At 40.4% G+C, this 23640-nt stretch overlaps 1 protein-coding gene and 1 long non-coding RNA gene across 4 annotated transcripts in view; one reads left to right on the top strand and one right to left on the bottom strand.

Moving 5' to 3' along the window:
- The window catches only part of LOC117949114 (cGMP-inhibited 3',5'-cyclic phosphodiesterase A-like), a 63680-nt gene that overhangs the window by 24398 nt on the left and 15642 nt on the right, over positions 1-23640 (bottom strand). For 2 of the 3 annotated variants that reach the window (XM_034879134.1, XM_034879135.1), the window contains exon 2: positions 3639-3689. In XM_034879134.1, coding sequence (XP_034735025.1) covers positions 3639-3689 — 51 coding nt within the window. Of the gene's footprint in view, positions 1-3638; positions 3690-14191; positions 14287-23640 lie in introns of all 3 variants that reach the window. The other variant, XM_034879136.1, reaches the window with a different exon arrangement.
- On the top strand, positions 15447-22094 carry LOC117949115. Its single transcript, XR_004657624.1, has 3 exons — positions 15447-15571; positions 18921-18926; positions 22084-22094. It is a non-coding gene; the product is annotated as an uncharacterized LOC117949115 (long non-coding RNA).

The following is a 23640-nucleotide window of genomic DNA, read 5'->3' as shown; positions in this document are numbered from 1 at the left end:
GCAGCAGTTCATGTAAACCAAAGCAAGGGCCAGTCAAAACAAACCAGCAATCACTACTGAAGAGTGAAAAGCTGTTTGTCCACACAGCTTCTCTGTACTCAACGCGCTAGTCTGCTGTATATGTAGCTTTAGCTGCAGTAATGTGCACCAAAGATTGATCAAATAACATTTACAAATAACTCTTGGGGCTTTTTTAGTGTGAAAATTGTATTGTAAAGTGTGTTTTCGATGGCTAACTCAAACCACAATTTCCCGTGATATGATGTAAAAAAAAAAAAAAAAAAAGGCTGAAAATGACTTGCTCAATGCTGGTGTGCATACACACATCTACAATATTTAAACTTGTGAACCATAAACTTTGGATATACTGTATGTATGCACAAAATGTGCCTTTTATATTTGAAACATCACACGTACAAACAACACCAGCAACATTGACATTGCAACAACACTGAGTGATGGAAATATGACTGTTCGTGTTCCTGCAGTGTCCACATGTTTTTGCCAATAACTGCAGAAGACAGATGAAGTGCATTTGGTGCAACAAATAAATCGTTGATCCTTCTGTTTAATGATGATAATTAATGGAATACACAGTCAAAGAGGTCACATTTTTGAAATGTTTTGAGACGGTCCACTTTCTGCACTTTTAACCCCTCGGTTCCCTCGTCTAAACATACAGTCCTCTTAGCCTCTTGTAAAATACCAGTGATATGTAGACTTCTTAAAATTGTGAAATGATGAGAGTATAATGTATCCCACAGGAAAGCAAGATACTGGACAAATGCCTCAGGGGCCTACTGGAGAATGAAAGATATTTGATTCTCTTAGTAAACACATTTCAACAATATAAGCAACTCAGGCTCTTTATAAAGCACACACAGATACATGTACTGGCGTGCTTATTTAGCAAATAACCCCTTGCAAAACTCCTCAAACCAAAAAACAGGAATGTGTTGAGCAAAAAGTTAGGGGATATAGTTAAAAAAATGACTTAAGTGCATTCAATATTTTTTTGTAGATTGATCTAATTTAACTCTCTGCATGTTTGAAAAATCATTACAGTGCAATTTCTCTACTCCAGTGGCCGTGCAGTTAGTGTAATGGCCCTGATTGGATCAGTCGAGATGGATTACCTGAAGAGGAACCTGGGAGATGGTGATGTTCTCTACTCAAAATTACAGAGCAGTGATGCAGTGTGAATCACAGCCGAACGGTAACATAAACCTCCACTGAGACACTGGTCGCTCCCTGCCTCAGCTCCAACAGCCAAAACCACACCCAACAGCACTGCCCCTTCCACTTCCTAACCAAACCCCCACCACCACCGCAACCTAACTCCCCTCACAATCCCTCTGTCAGCTCAGACCAAAGCTGTGCTGAGCCAGGTCCTCAGATGTAGCCATGACACAATTACATACTATTACATATTTTATTAAAAAGGGGTGTGCTGGGGAATGTGTGTGGGTTAAAATAAAACAATAACTGCGTCATTAAAGATTTACTGGGAAAGATCAAGCCAATCGACCCCTTACATGTAGCCATCTCGTCTCTAAGGAGAGGTTTGTTTTTTCTTCCACATAGTTAAGGGTGTTTGATTCCAACAAAGGAGCCAACTAAGATAAAAAAAGCTAAAGAGACAGACAGATTGGTAAAGGCAGAAGCAAGAAATGCCTGCATAAAAGACAGGGCAAACAAAAGAGATGAATGAGGTAAAACAGATAGCTTATGCTGGGCGATAAGTGAGCAAGGAGTTACCGCATGATACAAGTGGTTAAACATATAACCATCATCAGCACTGCAGCGGGAAAAGTCACAAGTTTCTAAAATCTTGCCAACTAAATAGGTAGTCTATAAATAAAACCAAGTTAAAATGTAATTCTATTCCTCGCTTTCTCTCTGAGAAATAGCACCAACTCAGAGTTGTTTTACTGCTGCACGTCATAAAAAGTAGGAGTTTAACAATGTTTATGCTTTTGTATAATTTGTGGCGGATTCAAATATTTCCCAGGCAGAGAACATTAAAATTTGCAGGTAGTATATTTTCTCTTCCAGCCTCAAATGTAGTCTTGCCACAGGACACAATAGTACTACTAGACTGTCATGATGGGTCCAACCAGAAAAAGGGCAGTGACCTTTTTTCAACTCCCAAACCCACAGTATAGGAAACAGTGATCTTAACTGCTCACGGTGATTTTGAGAAAACTTCAACGTGATTGCAATGTCATGGCTTGTCTGCCTCACAAACCACTCTTCAAGACTTTTTTGTAATTAAGTTCCAAAACCAATGTGTTTTCAAGTGGAATACAAATATTTAAATAGCTCTTTCCATACGTAACTTCACTGTCAATTCCTAAGCTAAAACATCCACCGCAAGCTTTGGACGGGGGGAAATAAATAGAAAAAAGAAGCAGTTTGGAAAATGAGCTTGCTAATGTGTGCATGTTGGCGACTATGACACAGTGGAGATCACTCAAATGCTCTGGTCACCAGCTAAAGTGGAGTGGAGTGTGTGATTTACACACTCTACGTCTACCAGGTGCCATGGCATAGTAATGCACTACCAGCCTCTCTGACAAACAGCCTGGTACAAGAGAGTAGAGCCAAGGGAAAATAGCCACGAGATGGAGAGAGATGCCAACACAAGCCTTGACTTCTTACACGTCTTCTCAGTCTCTGGACTATTACAGGATTCCATTGACGAACGCAGAGCACCAATCCAAATTAAAAAAAGACTGAACTGACCACTACTGAATCTAAATGGCAGCTTAGGGAATGCATCAATCAAAAAATATGTGCTTGCCTACTAACCCCACATTACAAATTGATATGAGCCTTGGATAATATTTAAAGGGTAACATGCTATTTGAAAATGTCTCCGCTCAAAAGGGATGATACTGTAAGGCTGATTTTGGGTGTACCACGATATGAGTCTCAGTGTGCAATTTGATTTCAAGCCCAATCCTGCGCTTTTCATGAAAACACCCCTAATTTCCCCACCAACCGCAACTTCTTCTGCATTTATTGCAACCCGAGCATACAGTGTCAGCACAGACACGTTGTCTATTCATTTCTCAAGGACATCCTCCTCATAGCAGAACATGTAGTACAGAACAAATACTGTATATGGCCCTGTCAACGCCAAGGACATAGTTTGTTCTGTACTCCAGAGCCCTGCCCTATGGCTCTGTAGCAGCTCAATGCACAAATTCCCGGTTGCACTCACACATCCTAATCTCAAGGTAATCTCAAGGATGTGGCTGTGTGTGTCTGCCCTTTACAAGCTATGCCCCCTTGTGTCCAAGCCTGTCTAGTTTCAATTCCCTGGTCTTTAATGGCTTGTGCAGCACCTTAAATCCAAATTACAGACCTGCATCCTTTAGACTAACAGAGTTCGACAAGGACTCTGGTGGGAAGTGATACCTCTGGACATGCTGTTTAACCAGGGCCAAAATGAGTTTGTGAACAGCCCTGTTAGTAATAGGATTTTTGCTATTTGCGTCATTTATAAGGTGTGTGTAGGCGAGTGATGGAGATCAGGGAGCTAGTTCCTGTGTGTGTGTGTGTGTGTTTCCCTGTAAGCTGTGTATCATTATTGTCATTACTAGCAAGTCTCTTTTTGTGTGGACAATGCTAACCTGTGATCCTCGGGAGCCTCTCTTGTGGTCCCAATCCGAGCGGGGGAGCATCTGTGGGAAAAAAGAGACATGTTCAAACCACGGTCCTGCACATCATGTTCCTGTTAGCGTCCTAAAACAGAACAGTGCCCCCTCACAAAGGCAACACCACAATGGAGATATACTGTGCAGTAGCAGAAAAGAGGATGAGCAACGGTGGTGATGCAAAAAGTCGATGCAAAGAGAGAGTCAAGGATGTGTGGTGGGAATGGAAACGCTCATAGATGCAAAAAAAAAGACTTCTTCTTTTTATTTCACTTTCCATTAAACGCAGGCGTTTAATACAATTTCACAGTCAAGTTTGGTTTACTTTAGCTCCTATTCACTGCCTTAAGGCCTGGTGGAGGCTGAGGATTTTTACGCTGTCTAATTATCAGCCACTGTGTCCTCCCACAGGCCTTGTAAACCCGTTTTCTACTTTCTTGGCAGTCACCAAATGCATCAGTGCAGCTCTGTCACTGATTTTTTTGGTGAACACGTTGCAGGAGAGCCAGGTCAACATTAAACCACCCCTCGCCTATGTTGGGGCTTTCTGCCCCAGAACTGAGAAGCCCTGAGAAATGCAGCATGTCGCTGTGACAAATTGCTGCTGCACACAGTGAGGCAAGGGGCTCAGTATAAGAGCCAAATTGATAACACTGGTGTAATTTACTGTGTCAGAGGAGGTCATTGAGTTGTGTCATGCTGTGAGTGAAAACATTAGGAAAACAGTGAGTTTCGGTCGCCAGTACTACGAGTGTTTTCCAACACTTGCTTAGTTCTAAACAAACAGTTAAGTAACTGTTAACTGCCTCAATATAAGTAAGTTTAGTTTGTATATTTTTGACTGTAAAAAACAAAGGTATATTTGTACTGTATATTGGTCATAGCAGGTTTAAATCCTGTGTTTTGAATTTTGGTAATGGCTACACAAAACTGTAGGGACCCTTACAAACAAGGTCACCATCATAACAATCACATATACAACAGAACACAATAAGTACAACGTAAGTACAGCGTTTTCCATAGTTTGATACTTAAGAGGTTTTTAACAGTGCAGTGCGAGGGGTTCGCCTTTTCTCAACAAACATCTTCACTCATTCTCCATTTTCTAGCCCGAGGACTGCAGCTATGAAGAGCCTAGATTCTCCCAACATCAGCATGATCTAATATAATATCTGTGAGTCACTTTGAAGCTCTATCAAGCGTGCACATACAGTACCTTCTCATGCATTAAAATAACCTTATTAGATGGGAAAAAAAGTCAACAAGCAATCAATCATGTAAAAGGCCAATGTATTAAATGTAAATGAGTGTGAATGATAGTATTAGCCAACCAGTGAGCTGTTTTTCTTATTCTTTACTGCTTTGACAGCAGGTTTTGCTTTTGCAGCATCGGATCTGGCAGCACCTCCTCCATGGTCACGGTGGAGTCCTGCTCCATTAGAAGGTCCTAGTATCAGTGAGGCTCTCCAGGCACACACACATAAACAGCCTTTTCGGTCTTACGGCCTTATGTAACCCAACCTTTCATCTCCATGCTCTGAGAGACAGACCCAGACTACACAGAAGTCTACATGTGCACTTTGATGTGCCAAAACAAAAAAACCACACAAAATCAAAGCTAAGCATAAAATTTGAGAGGAGTAGATCGCCCTTTTGCACAGAGTGACTTTACAGGCCACAGTGGAGTTAATTTCCTCTGAAACTGGCTCAAAACAATTTGATCAACAAATACATGTGGATGGTGTGCCACTCAGTTGCTAAATCAAACAGTAGATGCAGTCAGGTGCCACTGTGTTTGAATGTTTTTTTTTACCAATGCTTGAAAATCAGTAAACACAATTTTGGAGTTAGTGCTTTCAAGTTTCAAACCACAGGTGTTAGAATAAACAATAATTTACTGTAGCACAAACATCATCTCTTTTTTCTTTAATGACAAAAAGGAACATTATTAATCACGAGAGTCAAAGAAACCCAGTAAACAATAACCGATATGAGGCTAAAACATGTCACTATTTATGCAAAAAAAGAGAGGCGAAACGTCTTCTTTTTAAGCCAGTTAATCATTTGCAAACAATAATGGCTAAAACAAAGTCTTGTTTAAACTTTATTACCTTGTTTTGATTCAAGAGAACAGAGTAGAGTACTTAAAGCATATGATAGTTCACTGCCAATATTATGTCTAAAGAGGTAAAACCACACATGAATGATTTCTTAGATATCTCCTGGTTTTTCATGGAAACCTTCCAGGCAGCATAACACAGCCGAAGCAGTAAAATTTCCAAATGGATTTGTTTTTGTCCTAAAGCTCCAGTGCACCTACTGGGAAAAATAACAACTTTGTAGAAGTTATGCCCTTTGTTTCACCCTCTGCTAGATTTATTATGCCACACAATAACTCAGAAGAATACAGGTTTAGCAGTGGCTTTCCATTACTTATAGCAAAGACAAAAAATGCTTTGTGTCTATGAAAGTGGACGTATGTCCTTCAATCACTGCGCAATATCTACCAGAGTAACACAACACACTCATTAAGGTCTGAAACATTCTTATGGGACTCTGGCTCCATTGTAAACATATTTTGGAGATTTGCTATACTTTCATTATTTAGAGGAATACTCTCAAGAAACAAACATGTTATTACTGCCATAGCTGCAGCCAAGTTAAGGGATCTTTCCATAAAAAAATTAAAAATGAGAAAATAATACTGAGCTAATTGGCCCTCTCATCTTCAAAAACTGTCATGTTTCAAATGTGTCAATTAGAATGTTGATATTAAACAGGATGTTTTTTAACACTGATTACAAAAAAATAAGTGGTTTTGTTCAAGTTTGCATCCATACCATTAGGAGTAGCAGTAACTGGATGTTTGAACCATTATTTTTAACTACTGTTTCTACTAGCTAACTAGTTTTCACACACTTTTAGTTTTTCAAATCCCAACTGCTGTGGTACCCCCTTGGCTTCGAGATCCCCCGGTTGGGAATCACTGCTTCCAACCCAGTATGGTGCCCATAAGGTTAGAGAATAATATTTAAAAACGTCAACAGCAATGTGTCTTTCCAACAATGTCCCGGACCCGGTTACTGTGGATAGACCACAGACTTCACAGTCAACAGTTTTCTTTGGAACTGTTCTGTACCTGTAAAGCTCGCACACTGTGAGTCACCCAGACGTTGTTCCTGTTGCTATTGAATTTATTCACACCATTTGTCAATGGTGTGAGCACCAAAAACAAAATTCCATTCAACGTCACTGTGATGGGATGGAGTTTGGTTTGTTGCAGATTAAAATAGCAATAACCTTCACACGTCTACCAGGATTGAGATACAGACTGAATTTGGCTTACTCAGATTGATGAAACCACATATTAGTCGCGGCCGAATGTGGTAATTATAAATACATTAGTATGCCCTTTTGCCTAAAACGAGGACTGTGGATCTAGACATCAGGGATGATGTCTAACTTTTTAAGATGGAATCACTTAACCTGTGTCTTAGTACGAGAAAGCCTGTCTTTTACTGTCCAGCTTGATGACAGTTTGTTTAGATTTACGCGCATAAATGTAAATAAAAAGAAGGCTACTCCTTAGTAGATGATGTGAAAATGTCAGACGTGCAAAGAAAGCAGCCAGCCAAAATATGCCCGACTGCCTGCCCTCTGTAAATGAGGCGCTTTCTCATAACTTAAAACAGTGCCAGCCAAGTAAACTCCCAGCCTTTCTCTAACCCAGAGTGTTAAGAGGGCAGGAGCGTGGATGCCAGTATGCAGCCAACCCTTGTCCACCACCATTGCTCCAAGCCACAGCCCACAGCAAGCTGCCATGCCTCTGAGGTGCTGGGTAAACATCATGGTGTCAAAGCACAAACAAACTACTGGAATATGCTTGTTGTTTGACCTGCTCCCGCCAGTAACCAGTTGAGAACCACTTCGCTGTGGGTGTGAAGTGGCAGGAGCTACAGCTACAGCACCCACAGTGAAGCTAAACTTTCACCTGAAGCCTCGTAATAAGGCTGATCCTCTGTCAACTACTTACAACTGAGCACTTTTCAGGATCGGTATGAAAGGAAACCGGAAACTGCCTCGTCCGATTATAGCTCAGTGCAAGATAAGTGCTAGCAGTGTTTCTTAATCATTCATTCATGATTAGGCTTTCATTCTTCTCTGCCTCCCTCTTTCTATTCCTCCCATGTCCTATTTCGTCCCTCATTAGTGGCTTCATGTGAGTGGATTTGATGTGTGTCTACTTAGATCTTCTGTAGCTGTATTAGCTTGTTAGTGCACTGGATTTACTGGGACCCAAATTCAGTGTCTATTTAGGACACAGCTACAATAAAGTAACTAGAGATATCCTGGTTGGAGGAAGGGAATACAATAAGAGAAGAGTGCTGATTTTACAGTATGGTTGGGTTAATTAAGGCGGTGTTGAAGGGCCAGCAGATCAGTCTGCAGAATTTCCTATCAGCTTGACCCAAGGGTTTAATGCACCACCTCTCTGTCCAATTAAACTCACTCTGCTCTCACTTACAATCAGATCTGCAAAGTCATGACTTCACACATATGCCTACTTATGTAATGCAAACACACATGCACTCAGAGTCACACGCGCTGCCTCAAGGTCTCTCTTTTCTTGCTTATTCCTCCTTTGTTCTTTTATCACTGCTCTCTGTCAAAGATATTCTGACGTCTGAATTGCTTAACTCGGATAGTGTCCCACACTCATTTCCATTTCAGTTGACAAAAAGAAAGTAGGTCAGATTCGACTAAGTCTCACTATATTAAGGCTTCAGAAATGACAGCGGTTTAGATGTAAGGACACCATGAAGGCAACAATCAAATATCCTTGTACTCACTTTCATGGCTGTTAGAGCCACAGTAAACTCTATATTGTTCTTATACCATGGCCTGGGTGAATAATGAATTCTGATTGGCTGCAAGGTGTCAATTAAAAATTGATATAGGAAACCTACTAATGATTTCTGGTGAAAGTGACTGTTAACTGTTCTAAATGAATGCACTACATTAAGTGAAAAACTAAATCTGAATGTTATTAACAACACTAAGTGTTGTTCGTCAGTGCCTCGTCCTCTGAACACCACAGGATGGCGACTGTACACAAGCTGCAAGAAGTAAGTTACACTGTCCCTCTGGACTGACTTTGTTTCACAGCGATCATCTCATATCCCATTCGCTGATCAACTAGCTATTTCAAGCTGTGGCCGACAATACAAATGGCAGATTATTTGTTCATGAAAGTCTGGATGTTGATTTGGGCACAATGACATGGCTGGATAGCTAGCTTGTTGTTATACATATTGTCACGTTATATTTACTGATTGTCAACCGGACAGATGTCATGTTATTGAAATTAAATCTTGCATAACGTTAGTTTTCTGGCACGTTATGTTTTGAGCCAAAGGGTTCTATGAGCTGAGTGGACTATAAATATCTCTTGTTGCCAAGCTTGGCATGTATTAACAAAGGTCTGTCCCATTTACTGGAGCAGTGAACATCATTTGCATTACATAAGAACCTTATGGGATTGAGATGATTGTTCCAGGTATTAGTAAAACTCAGGTGTTACCAGGGAAACTTGAGATTTTTATTGCAAAACGCATTAAAATTAAAAAAAAATGTAATTTGGTAAGTGACCATGTTATAAGCGGGTTATGCCCTTTGAGATGTCTCAGTGAAGGCGTCTGACAACACGTCGGGCATTGACCCTTACATCATTGCTTTGAAAATGAGGTGTAATCTTCCTTTGCACCCACAGGTGGAGGTATTCTCATGATTAGTGTCATATAGCAGTGTTTTCTTGGGACCGTCTTTGAGAAACTGTCCTTTTTGTTAAAGAAAATTATGACAATGGACTTTTACAGGATTCAAGAATTTTTGCTGAACCAGTTGGAGAATAGAAGGTGGTATAATACTCAAACATAATACCAGTATTTGTCATATATTACAGTATATTATATATTACTACACCTTCAAACATCTTCATGAATGGCTACCTAAGCTTTGGGTGCAGGAAGCTTTGATAATTGAACCCTTTTGTGAACCTGGTAGATACAGACTTTCTTTATAACTGTCAGTTTTACAGATTTCTAAATTACGTATTTGGAAAGAAACAGCATATACCAAGTATATACATTTGACTGACATTACAACAGGCTAAAAAAAACTAAAAAACTTAGTATGTTAATATGTGTGAGTCTTTATCTTCTTTCTATCCATAATGTTCTTACTTTCTCAGGCTTTGTATTTTCCACTTTTCATTTTCATTAAATGAACTATCATCCTCCTTGGAAAATCTCTTCATAAGCTGTCCTGAATTTAATTGGACACAAGGCAATGGTAATGCCAGAAGGCAAAGGAAAATAGACATTAAAGCACTAAGATTTAATAGGGGTGTGTACAGTATACAGTAAAACTGCAGGAAAAGAGTGTGGAAAGGCTTGGGTACAAGAAGACACAAATTTCTGACTCAAACTGTCTGGCTCATCCAGGTGACTCTAAAAACCTTGCCACACCTTCTCCTCTGCCACATCCACCCCAAGCACAGCAGCCGTTGACTGGGAGGACAATCATAAATCCTTCACTGACTGCCTGTTGAGCGGAGAGTATATGGAGAGTCATTCCTATTCAAGCTGGCTAATGTTTTACAGGTTTTACCGTGGGGGTCAGTCATTGTGGGTCATTTGCGTCATCGCTGGAGGCTGCCAAAGCGGAGGGGGCCATGTGCAGGGAATGAGGAACACACTTGTGTGTATGCAATGAAATGAAAATTTCAAAAAAAAATTTAGCGCACGCTCACTTAAAAGCTGTTTGTCTCTCACATTCGCTGTCATATGCATCAGCCTGCAAGGCAAACACGTACACTTAATGAAGAAAACCACCCCTACATGTGCATTAACGACGGTCACATGCACAAATATGTTATATTTCACACATCAGCACTGATTCTGCACACTGTTTACCCCTCCCATAAGCTTTACACTTTCTTAGTCAGAATCTGCTAATTTCTGAAGTGTGTCTTATGGGATGTATCATCTTTACGTTTCCTGGGAGGGACTTAACCTGATCCTTAAAGAAACCCTGTGTTTGAGTCACTACCAGAGATAGATCTGTCAATGTCCCAGTGTAAAAGCACAGGACATAAGGATGTGGTGGCCCTCAATGGGAGTACCCCATATTCTGACCTCAAAAACTATCAAACACACTGACATAAAATGTGTCACTGACAAAAGTCTCCTCAAAATATATGGATACAACAATATTTTTTTTAAAGTCTTAACCGTGTGGTTTTATGATTAAAATGCAACATCTTTCATTTTTTTGTCACATTATTTGTGGGGGCTCTCGCCGACTCCTTCTCAAGCAGTTAGGTTACATTCAGCTGGGTGAAAAAGACGGGATCTGGCTGGGTAGACCTGGCAGCACACTTCAAAACAGCATGCCAACACCATTAGTGTATAATGGTCTAGTCAGGATTACTGCTGGGGCCTGGAGAGCTGAGAAGGGAACACAGCACTCACTTGTTTGTTTGTTTTACAAGTCTCTGCTCTGTTCAGTCTGCAAGGTGCCAGTGAGCTTTGTGTGGTTTAATTCACAGTTGATTCAAACGGTGCACAGTGTGACAACTACTCTAGGACCACAGCACACTTGTTTTGAAGAATTGTGGTAAAGTGAATAGGTTATGACCCTACAATTACTTGTACTGTCACTAATTCTGTCGGACATAGATTTCCCCCTGGGGACTGCACCTGTTGATTGGCTAATTACATACCCATCAAGGAAACAAATTCTCTTTTTAATGTGCCTTATGTGTCATTGCCATCTTTGTCAAAGGGAATTTCAAAATGAAACAACAGTTAAATACAAAACAAGTTGGACTTGACCTTGACATGAGCACCGAAGCAACCAAACTGAATTTTTGAATCAACTTAGTTTTAGAGTATAAATTACGTGGGAAAACCATTGTTTGACATTAAACTATTTTAGCTTCAGTATTCAACTTAAGTTTCCATATGAGATAATGCAATGAACACGGAATGAGAATTCCCTGAGAACACAGAGATCAGTCAACAGCAATGTCATGAAAGTATTGGAATTCATGCATGCATGCATGCTGCCTCCAGTGCATACATTATTTCATCTTTTATTCACAGGCCTGACTCAGCTAGGTCTGTGTTCTGTGTTTTGTCTATGCTCATCAGAGAGAGGACCACACGCACGCACACACGCATGCACGTTCTCACACAAACACACGCATGCACGTACTCACACACACACACACACAAACACACACACACACACACACACACACACACACACATCACCCCCTCTATTTCAGTTGCACATAGAACATTTACAATCCCATCAAGATTCCCACAGGACTCCAGTAAACAAACAGACAGCAGCTGCCCGCTCAAGCATATGCCTTCCAATCGCATTCCTACATCCTTTATAAATCACTGCTGTAGAAATATAAACATACAGTCATGACAGCACCTATATACTAACTGATGTATTCAAAGTGTGGGTGTGCGTGCATGAAAGTGTGTGAATGCCAGCCGCTAATAAACAGCATGTGTGTACCTGTGTAGGGGCATAAATCTCTGCTTCCTCTTTTTGCAGGTGGAAGGATTTGGCTAGAGGAAGACGTTTAGGTTAGCCCCATGGGCAGGTTTTCTGCCATTAGTACAAAAATGCTTGCTTTGTCAGTGGAATTCCCAGGGGGCTCTAGTTCTCCATGTAGAAGGAATGCAGGGGTCTGTGAAGACCATGAAGGTACAGAGGAACAAGAGACAGCCTTCCTTGACCCACTCTGGTGGGCTTTACTATATGAAGCAAAGCACATAGCCATTAGGAATGGACCATCATGCTGAAAGCAACACTAAAAATCTGGCTTAGAGCAAAGCAAACAGGGGGATAAGATATAGGAGATTCTGGTTGTTCTCTGGGGAAATTGTCTACAGGCTCCATGAGTGACAGAAAGCCATCTTCTTCAATCACACCCTCAATGGGGCTCACTGAGGCTTGGCAAGCAGTACACAATGTAAAGTATCTTAAAGCTCTCTGTCCTGCTCCCCTCAGCAATGTACAATGTGATAATAACCAAAGATACAGTAATGACATGTTGTCACTGTGTCCTGTGGCAGTTATGTCTTTGGCAAAGGTATATCATGATGTAAGGTTGCAGTTCACTACTGAAAAGTGACAACAGCTCTTTTCCTAGACCACCTACAGCAATTGTTGGCAAGACTCCTGCAGAATTACATCTATTTCAAACTGTAAATGTGTAAATGGATACATGCTTTATATGTGTTTATATGTTTTGTAAGCCAGTAATGAAAGAAGTACTGTATATCTTAAGTAAAAGTAGTAATACCAAAATGTTGCATTAATAAAAAGTAGTTCTGCATTGAAAATTGTAGTTAAAGAAGCTTGTTTTTTTCAGCACTTCAAAGCATTACAGACTGTAAACACAACACTGGTATTATATGATATTATAAAGTTGCTGATGAACGTATTAGCAAAGCAGACACAGTACACAGCATGTTAGTAAAACATGTTAAAGTTTTTGGCCAACGGGCCAATGTAAGTCCAAGTCCAATATTCACTCTTTTTTGCGCTCTGTTTTGGTCTTCCCCAACCTGAAAAGAAGATACCTGTCTCTTTAGTTTCTAAACGCTCCACTATGTCCACCAGCTTGACACTAACTTTTGTGTCACTAACTAACATTTGTGGGCAAGTAGCGTACAGTGGGTTTCTCAAAGCTTGTTTACTGAAAACAGATTCCTGCTATGTCTAGAGGGTGACAAGTGCGGCGAGAATAAACTAAAACAGAGATGAACTACAGGTGATAATTAACTTTGTGGGATCTTTCACATTGCCAGAGTCATTGTATACATTTGCAAAATAAAAATATGAACTAGCGCAGGTTTAAGAAAAAGTAAGTATTACCAGCACAATGCACTGAAGCCATGTTTAGACCAACTTCTGCTTTGCAGAAAAAACACAGCCACATAACATGTAAAAACTAAAGTAAATATACTTAGTTGCATTGTCCAACTGGTCTAAGCACATAAGAGAATTTAACTGCATGTTTGTGAGTTACAGTACATTTTTGTGTGTTTACACTGTATGCCTGTGTGTTTATCTGTGTATAGACGTACAGTAAGCATACAGTATGTCCCTGTATATACGTAGTGCATGGCTCAGTTTTCATCTCTGCATGGGCATTCAGATGTGTAATAGTGTCCATGTAGGCATGTGTGTTCAGGAGCTGGAACAGCATTAAGGCAAACCACAAGCTAGAAAAACATTGTTAAAAAACTTTGTTAGTCTGCTGTTTAAACATGGAAGGAATCCTAGTAAAAATACACAAAGTAACATTCAACAACACAGAGAAAAAACTCTCTTGAAGGAACACTTTGCTCCTGGTTCCTCTTGATCAGAGCCACTGGTGCCACCCACACCCACACACACACACACACACACAAACAGGCCAAATGGCTACTTGTGTTTACCTAGCCACGTGATTGAAGCTATGGTACGTCCAGTGACGTCAGCTCACATTCTTCACATTCATCAGTCTCAGTTCTCACTGATACTGTCTCAGATGCTGAGGAACAGAGGGAGCAGAGATCATACATTATAAAAGCAGCAATCATTCACTGGGCCTGTGTTTGCTATATTTATCTTTTCCTGATAAAATAAATAAGCTCTACGTTGTGTTTGCCATCTGTTTTCATAAGCAGTTGCATGCTCATGAACAGCTTTTGCCTGAAATAGTCTTCCTGTTCCACTTAAAACATAGAATTCATAAATAATTGCAAAACTGCTGTCAGGAGATGGATACAGGGAACAAACAACTCACTACATAAATATGCATGAATGCGTCAGTTTTAAACTACAGTATGTTTTGTTTGGTGTCGTGTCTGTGGCTTATTGTATTGTTTTTTTCTTTCTTGTGTAGTAGGGGTCAACAGTAGAAATGATGATCCTACAGTTTACGGTATGTACTGTATGATCATGAATATACAATATGTAAATGAATCATTTAAATCTGTACTAACATTACAGCATGTAGTTATTAGATTAAACTATAGTGTGTAAAGTTGTGTTAAATTATCTGTTTGATGTATGGGTTTTGCCAAGGTGTGGGCTAAAACACACTGAACTGCCCAGAATGTCAAAGCAAGTGGGGAATTTAACTTTTTAAACAGTTACTCACCACGTATCAGAAACATGGTTGAGATTAAAGAAAAGAATTTCTGGTTGCCCTTGAACTACTTCTAGCTATGCCCAAACAAATTGATTGCTTAACGCATGTATGTTGGCCTAATTTAAATAATTAAGTAGGTAAAGAAGGGCATGTAGTAATCAATAGGATTGGATGTTATGTTAGCTTTTTACTTTCTGTTCATTACAACCCTGTCTTGTCAAATCTATCACAATTAATTGTCTATAGTTAACCCGCAATTAATCACAAAATAATCACAATTTTTTTATCTGTTCTTAATGTACTTTTTAAAGGGTAAATTTTCAATTTTTGAAAGCAATAACAAATACTGTCTACATTATATTCCAGAATAACCTCAAATGTACTGTATGCCTGGTAGAGTGCGTACATAGAGGTTTACTCCTCGACTCAGCGGCCTTGGGTTCAACTCCAGCTTGTGGCCATTAGCTGCATGTCATTTCCCCTCTCTCTCTCTCTCTCTCTCTCTCTCTCTCTCTTTCACTCTCACTCTTACTCTCTTTCCTTTCATGTCTTCAGCTGTCCTACAAACAAAGGCCTAAAATGACCAAAAAATAATCTTAGAAAAAAGAAAGGTACTGTATGCTCAAAAAATATGGTGAAAGCATAAAATGGTAATCTCAAGCCCATCAAGCAACAACAGATGGTTATATTGACCTGAATGTAACATTACTTGGTAATACAAACACAATGTAGTGCCCCACTTTACACTTAAAAGGTTAGCTAAACATCCCTTTTTTGAGCAGCTCAAAACAAAACAATGGGCCTTGTGCAGTACAGCCACAGAAACATTGTACAGGTACTTTGATCAGCTAAATGTAACAATGTAATGCAACCAATGTAATTGTGTTTAACCTCTCACATAGGAAAATAAAGGCCCACAAAATGTCCCCTTCTACTAAATGTGAAGCTTTAAAACTTAACTTGCCATTCAAATGACCCTTATCTTTAATAATTTCTGCTCAAGAAGGTTTGTTTCTGCTAGCCATGCACAACGTTACTGCTGGATTGCTTACGGATTTCTCAAACTACAGAGCAGCACAAAATGTTCTGAACATATTAGCAAAAGTTCCCATACAATGGCATTTTCCCCTCTCGCAACTGAAGTGAGTTGAAGAACAAAACACAGCAGCATTTAGGTTTCTTTTAACAAATTAGTAGTATATAAAGGTTATATATTGCACATGTGTACGATCATTTTGATCATGGATATTATTAATGGAAAAGAAACACCATCGCAACTTTATTTTCAGTAAAACATTATTTTCTATCCTGGATAATATGGTAGCATAATGCATTCTGTTGTAGAAAGCCCCAAAAACTCTCATAACAGAGAAAGTTTAAGACAACACAACTCTAAAAGGGCTTTGAAATTTTTAGCTTCTCCTAAACAGTCCCCTCTGCAGCACAGCTGAGGAAACAATTTGCTGAGACCTTTGCCTTTCACATTCTGCTCCTCACGACATGGTCCAAAGAAACCGCAGAACAGCAGGCTCATCTTGCTACCATCTGAAGGAGCAGAGAATACATGATGGAGAGTGTGATGGAGGCTGTGTTTAACCTCACTCAGGCATTACACTGACCAAATCCTCATTTACTATTCTCTTAATTGGCCAATCAGTAATAGTGGCAGGACAATTCATCAAACAATGAAAAGGAAGATTAATACTGGTTTTAAGATTGTGTTCAGCATAAGTTCACATCCCATAAAAGTCCAACAAAGTGGGTCTCTAGCCTGAAGCTAGAGTGGCTTCTCATCTGTAATTGCTGTAATTGCACTTTCCGAGGACCATGTAAAAGTAGAAACAAATAATGTCTGCTGCAACTCTGGATAAATCATGACCATCAGCCAAGATTGTTTTCATAATGTTGGTTAAAAAAATGCCAAATTGGAAAGGATAATCCAGTATGATGGGAAGTAGTTCAATTAATTTGGGAGGTAAACAAGAAGAGAGGTATCATAAAACTGAGCCATAAACAGCTTTCCTGCATGGTTGATAAGGCTGTACCGTGCAAGACTTGTAAATACAAAATGGCCACCTTGGAGTTAAAAACTGTGGAAATTTGGGCAAATGGAGATTTTTTTCCATCTGAAAAATCTGCATGTTTAATGTGCATGTGCACAATAATCTAATGGAAAACAGACCCCAAAACAAATTTCTGCTCCCCGTACAACCTGATTAGTACAGCTGCTCCAGACTGAGGCAAATGTATCTGTGCAACAACCAGTGAGGATAAAGAGGAGGGGTTTGGGGTTTGTGTGTGTGAACGGAGGGCTTCAGATCTGGCTGTCACTGCTACTGTAACATTGTAAAACACTGAGGACAAGAACAAAGGAAGTAACTGCAGATAGACTTCAACCCAACTTGAACCCACATCCAAAACATTGACTGTCGGAGACTACAACATTCCAGAACTAATAACAGCAACAATAATGAGCTGTCAGAAGGGAGATATTTTCAGTAGAAAAGTGCATTTTCCACGAGTCACATTTCATTCCAATTATTTAAACACTGTGATACCAATTGGTAGATTAACACTGATGGGCTGTGAAACAACAGCATATCTGATTAGAGGGATTCTCTTAGAGGAATAGTTCAGTATTTTGGGAGACACTTTTTGCTTTCTTCTAGAGAGTTAAATAAGAATCACTCTCATATCTGACCGTTAAATATAAAATTGCAGTCAGGAGACGTTAGCTTAGCTTAGCATAAAGACTGGAGATATAACATGTTAATAGGTGAGTAAGGAGACTCGATTTTTCCCCTTACCAGTCTTTATGCCATGCTAAGCTAACCGTCTCCTCGCTGTAGTTTTATATTTAACAGACAAATACAAGAGTGGTATCGACATTTTGATAGAACTCTTGGCAAGGAAGCGGTTAACTTTATTTCCCAAACTGTCAAACAATTTCTTTAGTCTGGCTTGATGGATGTACATTGCTGAGATTAAGCACGACATCTGGCGCACCTCTCATGCGCCAGATGCCCCTCCCCACTTGTTATATCTGTTATCAAGAAGTAGTGTTGTCCAGGACAGTTCGGATTGGTTTGAGGAAACAAGCAAGAGCCCCCCTATCCCAGAATAGATAGGCAGTGCAGCCAGACCTTATTCAACAATCAATCAGTACGAGACTGCTATTTTTTTTACAATGATTCTCCCACCTTCTATTTTTTTTTTGCAGTGTGTAAATCCACCCCGCCTGGCTCTTATGCTCACCTTGTCCTCCTCCTTGACTGGATTCGATCCCTCTGCTGAGCTGGCAGTGCTACGCTAAACTGTGAAAAACCAGGGGACCTGTGTAGGCAGAATGGGCCTCGCCTCAGGCAATAATGCCCTCAACTGTGGCTCATTGGGTTATAGTTCGATAGTGCTGCCAGGCTCTCGGATCAAAACTCCAGTCGCATGTAACAATACACTAATGGCTATGGCTCTGTCTGTCCCTGGGCCTCAGAAACAAGTCAGGGGCAAGTCAGCCAGAAACCCAGCCATGACTCGGGGCTGAGCTGTAAGGCAGCACTTTTTTATGGCCGTCATCTGGTGAGGCTGCCTTTCTGGCAAACCGCACAAAATCACACACACTCATGAACGACCCTTCGTGTTTCCTCTGCCTGCCTCATTTTCCTCTCTCACACACAGCCACAGAAACGTCACACTCGCATATATGCACCTGTGTCAGATAACCTGGTTTCCACTGGGGTCTAATTGATAGGAAAATGAAGACGGGCGCCTGTGCGAGGCAAGCCCTGTTGATCATAAAGAGACACAGAGTCTATTACAGTGGTCCTGCTTCAGGCCTAAACACATCACCCAGACAACCAGCCAGTCTTCATTATTAGCCACTAATCACACTCCTGACTGGATAAGCGACGGAGACGAGAATCCACATGACAAAGCGGCGGCAGTAGATCACCGCTGGTTTGGGAGACAGCAATACCTCTTTCCTAAGCTGCAGTACACCACTTTCATAAGGGGAAGGAAATGGGTTGGAAAAGGGCAGTGTAATGTTTTCAGCCCCGGTCTCTCTGAGCAATGACAACAGACATAACACAGAGCCATTAACAGCTTTACTGTGTGTGTGTTTGGCCAGCCAGACAGACCAGCCACTGCTAGCTAGAGATTGAGGCTGGCTTGATTATTGACACTTTGATGATGGTTTTCAGGCTTGAAAAAAAGTCTGTCTTTGGAAAACTCTGACACTTCAAAAGCTTTTGATAAACTTTGAATCACAGATATACACTGGTTATTGGAGTGGTACATCAAAAAGTATCTGAAATGTGAAAGTGAAACGTATTACAAACAAATGAATAGATTATCTGTGTACTCCAGCAACCATAAAAAAATAGACAAGTGATAATTTGTCACAATAAACCTTTTTCTATTTAGTAAAAACTAAACCTGAACTTGTTTGACTGTCCTCTGGCCCCCTGGGGGATGGCTGGTGCTGCATTGATCTTATGTAGGCATGGATACTCAAGAGAGTATGTTTCCTTTTCATTTGAGCCTGTCCTCTCACCAGAGCGAGGAACGAAAAAGGGAAAGGTAAAACTGTGAAGAAGAAGAGCCTTTAGTAAAGAGAGGGGTCGGCCATTCAGTAAAATTCAACGGTGCATGAAAAGCAGGGAGAAAAACGAATACTCTGGCTTGGAAAGAGGTGGTTTGTCGGGCATTACAGAGATTGGAGTAGAGAAGAAAAGAAAGTGGAAGAGAGAAGACATGGAGTGAAATGGGAGCTAATCATGAAAGAGACAGAGCTGGGAGGGAAGAAGAGAGGATGACTAAAATAGGGACAGTGAAGTAAGAGAGGGAGAGGCTCATAGTGAGACAGAGAGATGGGGATGAAATAAAGTAAAGTAAGAAGTTGAAGGTAAAACAGAGCAAAGTGTTTGCCTTTAATTATACAAGCACATTGTGAAACTTTAGATTAGGGGGAGGCGATTTTAGCTCAAGGAGTAATGTCACCATCCGGAGCCGGAGCTTTGAGCGCACATAGGACGAGATGTAGGGGGAAAAAAAATGAATGTACCTCCCAAGAGTGGGGAGCACTGTGTTACCATGGAAACAGCTCTGACGTCAGAGCAGGCATTATGTGATTACTCATAGAGTCTGTTGAGGAGCAGGCCAATAAAACCAGGGACCATTACTCACACACAGGGAGATGGCCAGAGCTCAGGTTACACACATGCTTGCATATGCACATGCACTCACACATGCACTAGACACACAAACAAAAGCATATGGAAACACACTTGTATACACACAAAAACTACAAACTCATTGTAGCAGCCCCACCTTAAATAATAGGCAGACTTTTGATAAACTGCATGAACATTTTTACAATCTAGACTCAGTAAATTCGTCACACTTTTACAAGGGCTCCTGATTTGGAATGCAAAACGTGCAATTTTCTTGATAACGTTGGTGCTGAGGAATGAAGCAATAACCTGAACACTCATTGCTCAGCACTAAAACTTCAACATGAGTGTCCCCTGGATGACTGCAGACCACAAGTCTGACGCTTGACAATGTGGAGCACAAACACAACCTCCTCGGCACAACCACAACCAGGATATCGCTGGCAAAATCTGCATGTTCTAGACACACTCTGACCCATGTCTGACAAAGTACATCAAATATGCTCGCTGACATGTACACTATTGTGCGTCACAACACACACTTCCTTTCGCCATCTCCCACACATTCTCCACTGGGAGTTATAAACACTGTTAGGGCTGATAAGGATCCAGGCAAACAGTGTGGATAAACAGTCACTCTGGAAATTAAGAACTACGGGCCTATCAGAGAAGAGTATGCCGAGACAAAACGTGATCTGGACTGCTGCTGTTGAAAAGTAATGATTTTCTCATGTGCTGTGTCACTGATGGTTTTTAAAAACATATTTAGCTGTTGAAACTTTGTTAAATGAACCTCTAGGCGTTGGATGCTCAACCCTTCTTCTTGCTAGTGAACTCCCTATGACAAATAATAATTGATAATTGAGGGAGGCTGCTGGTTATTGTGGTTGTACCATTTTGTTTTACCTATTTTGTCCTGGACTGAGAAGGGAACTCAAAATATCAACCAATGTATTACAGTGCTCTTAATAAGGCAAAGAAGATGCATATTTAAGCTTAACCACATCAATGCTCTGGCCTTCACGTTATTGTGTGGGCCGTCAAGTAACTTGTCTTTTAAGTACAATGCTCATAATAAACACAGAGTTAAAAAATAGTAAATATGATAATTACAAGCAAATATCTTGCCAGGATATGAATATTATTCCAACTTTGAGTTTCATTTCACTGGCAAAACACATGGAATAACTGATGCCTCTCTTTGTAATGACACTCTTCATTTTTGTTTTTTCTTTGAAAAAAAAGGGTCTGCAGTGAGTGGGACAGATTAGCACTGATCAAAAAGCGGATTTTAACTGCAGCTCCAGTCAGAAGTATCTTCCTCTCTCTGTTTGTACATGAAGTTACATGTGTGGCCTTCATCCAGCGTTAGTCTATCTTCTTCTACAGTATCTTTATTTTTAACTGTCCTTAATGTGCATGACGTAAGTTCAGTTATTGCATTTGGGACAATTGCACCATGTCACTTCTCCACCACAAATGTGACGGAGCTCTGGCTAAAACCTGACATACTACACTCTGCAGCATCACTAATTTGGTTACAATGAAACCATATCTTAGTTAATCTGATTACAAGCCCAATTGCTCGTCCTCCCGATGTCCGTCCCTGCAAAGTGTGTGAACGTGTCTTATTTGTGCAACAATTAGTAAGCACACATGTATACATCAACGTGTGTATGTGCTAAGAGAAGCTGTAGTCCACCTGGCAGGCCAGTGAACTTAATGAGTCTTGTATTCATGCAGCAAGCACAGCCACATCCGCTGCCTGAGGCTCTGACCAGGTGCTCAGACACTTATTCAAACAACATAAGTAGGATCCTTCCAAAGGGGCATACCCCTCTGGTAATATCACCGTGAGCAACAGCATACCACCCATAAGGAACAGGTTTCTTTAAAACTTTGCTCTAATAATATTACTTGACTTTAACTTTTACAACGTGGGAGACTCTCTAAAAATGATTGGAAACAGGGTGATTAAGTTACATGTCCAAATGTAATTTATTGCTAACTAACTTCTCTAAAGTATAACCACATTGCATGGGATCATATTGCTTTCAACTGCATTTACAAATCTAGCAAATTAAGTTAAATGGTCAATCTACTCTAATTTCACAGCAGTAAAATGATTTTCTTGTAATATATGTATTGCTAATCTTTAACCATATTAACCAATCTAAAATGATCTGCTCAGCAACATACTATAATATCACCATTAGTAACTCATGGCCTCACAGGAAGTCAATGTAATTCATATAGCTCATTGTCACAAGTCAAAATTTGCCCCAAGGGGCACATTTTCCTACACCAACACCACATCAAATCACCTAAACAAAACTCAGCTGAGGGCCAAAAACCTTCCTCACATTCACCAGTTTGCCAGTGCAGTAAATTATGTAAAATAAAATATATTGCAAAATGTACACTACCAGTCAAAACACTACCACTCCATTATAGACAGAATACCAGCTGATCTGAGTGGGTGGCTGGGCTTTAATGCAATATCTACATTGACCATTATCAGCAACCATTCAAACAATGTTCCAAAGGCACATTGTGTTTACTAATCTGATATCATTTAAAAAAACTAACTGAGAAAACATCAGAGAACCCTTTTGCAATTGTGTACGCACATAATGTAATCTGAAAACTGCTGCCCTGGTTAAAAAAAACAATGCAACTGATCTCAACTGGTATTCTGTCCGTAATGGATTGCAATGACAATTTCTAAGTGACCCCAAACTTTTGACCAGTAGTGTACATAAAACATATACAGTAGGAGCTTCATGTTCAATAGATAAGAAAATGAAAACCAACTATGAGTCATAAATAGAGTAAAATACAATCAGGCTTTATCCATTATACATTTAATGGGAAAGTCTCTACGCACTGGTATAAAAACAGTGCAAAACGTTCAAAGATACGGTGGCAGAACAGTTGTCCCAGTAGGAAGTATTCTGGTCTGGCCTGGCCTGGGTCCATTCATGGTCCAGTCAACTCAGACCTAGCAACACAAATATACTAATGAATCACAGCTGCAGAACTCCTCCTTACTTTAATTCCCAAAACATCTTTGCATAACACACCCCACTCTCCCACTCCACTCTTCTCTTCCTCACTCTCTCCTCTTTTCCCACTAAAGTCAAGCAGACCTGCACTCTAGAGAGCCATTTCAGCAGCCATTACAGTAGAGTTGACTTTTTCTGCAATAATAACCGTGTTGCTACTGATGAGGCCTCTCAGAGTTCATACTCTCCCCCACCCTTTACTCATGATCAAATGTCAAACTTTTCAGGGCTTATGATTCAAGGAGTGACCCAGGAGGAGATGAGTGTTAGAAATTGTTGAGGCTCCAAATATGTGAGAGTGAGGGTTTATTCGCAGCCTGCAGGGTAGCTATCTGCTCCAACCTGCAGCCGGCCCTGCATATATGAACAACTTGGCCAAAGCACTGCTTCCAGGAAGGTGGTGAAGGACACTACAGGACTTTGAAAAGTGTGTGTGAGTGTTTGTGTGTGTGTGTGTGTGTGTGTGTGTGTGTGTGTGTGTATGTGTGTGTGTGTGTGTGTGTGTGTGTGTGTGT

Source organism: Etheostoma cragini, chromosome 8 (genome assembly GCF_013103735.1).
Source record: "Etheostoma cragini isolate CJK2018 chromosome 8, CSU_Ecrag_1.0, whole genome shotgun sequence".
In the NCBI taxonomy this organism is placed as follows: domain Eukaryota; kingdom Metazoa; phylum Chordata; class Actinopteri; order Perciformes; family Percidae; genus Etheostoma; species Etheostoma cragini.
The sequence above is the reverse complement of the archived record's forward strand: the minus strand, read 5'-3'. Positions and strand labels throughout refer to the sequence as shown.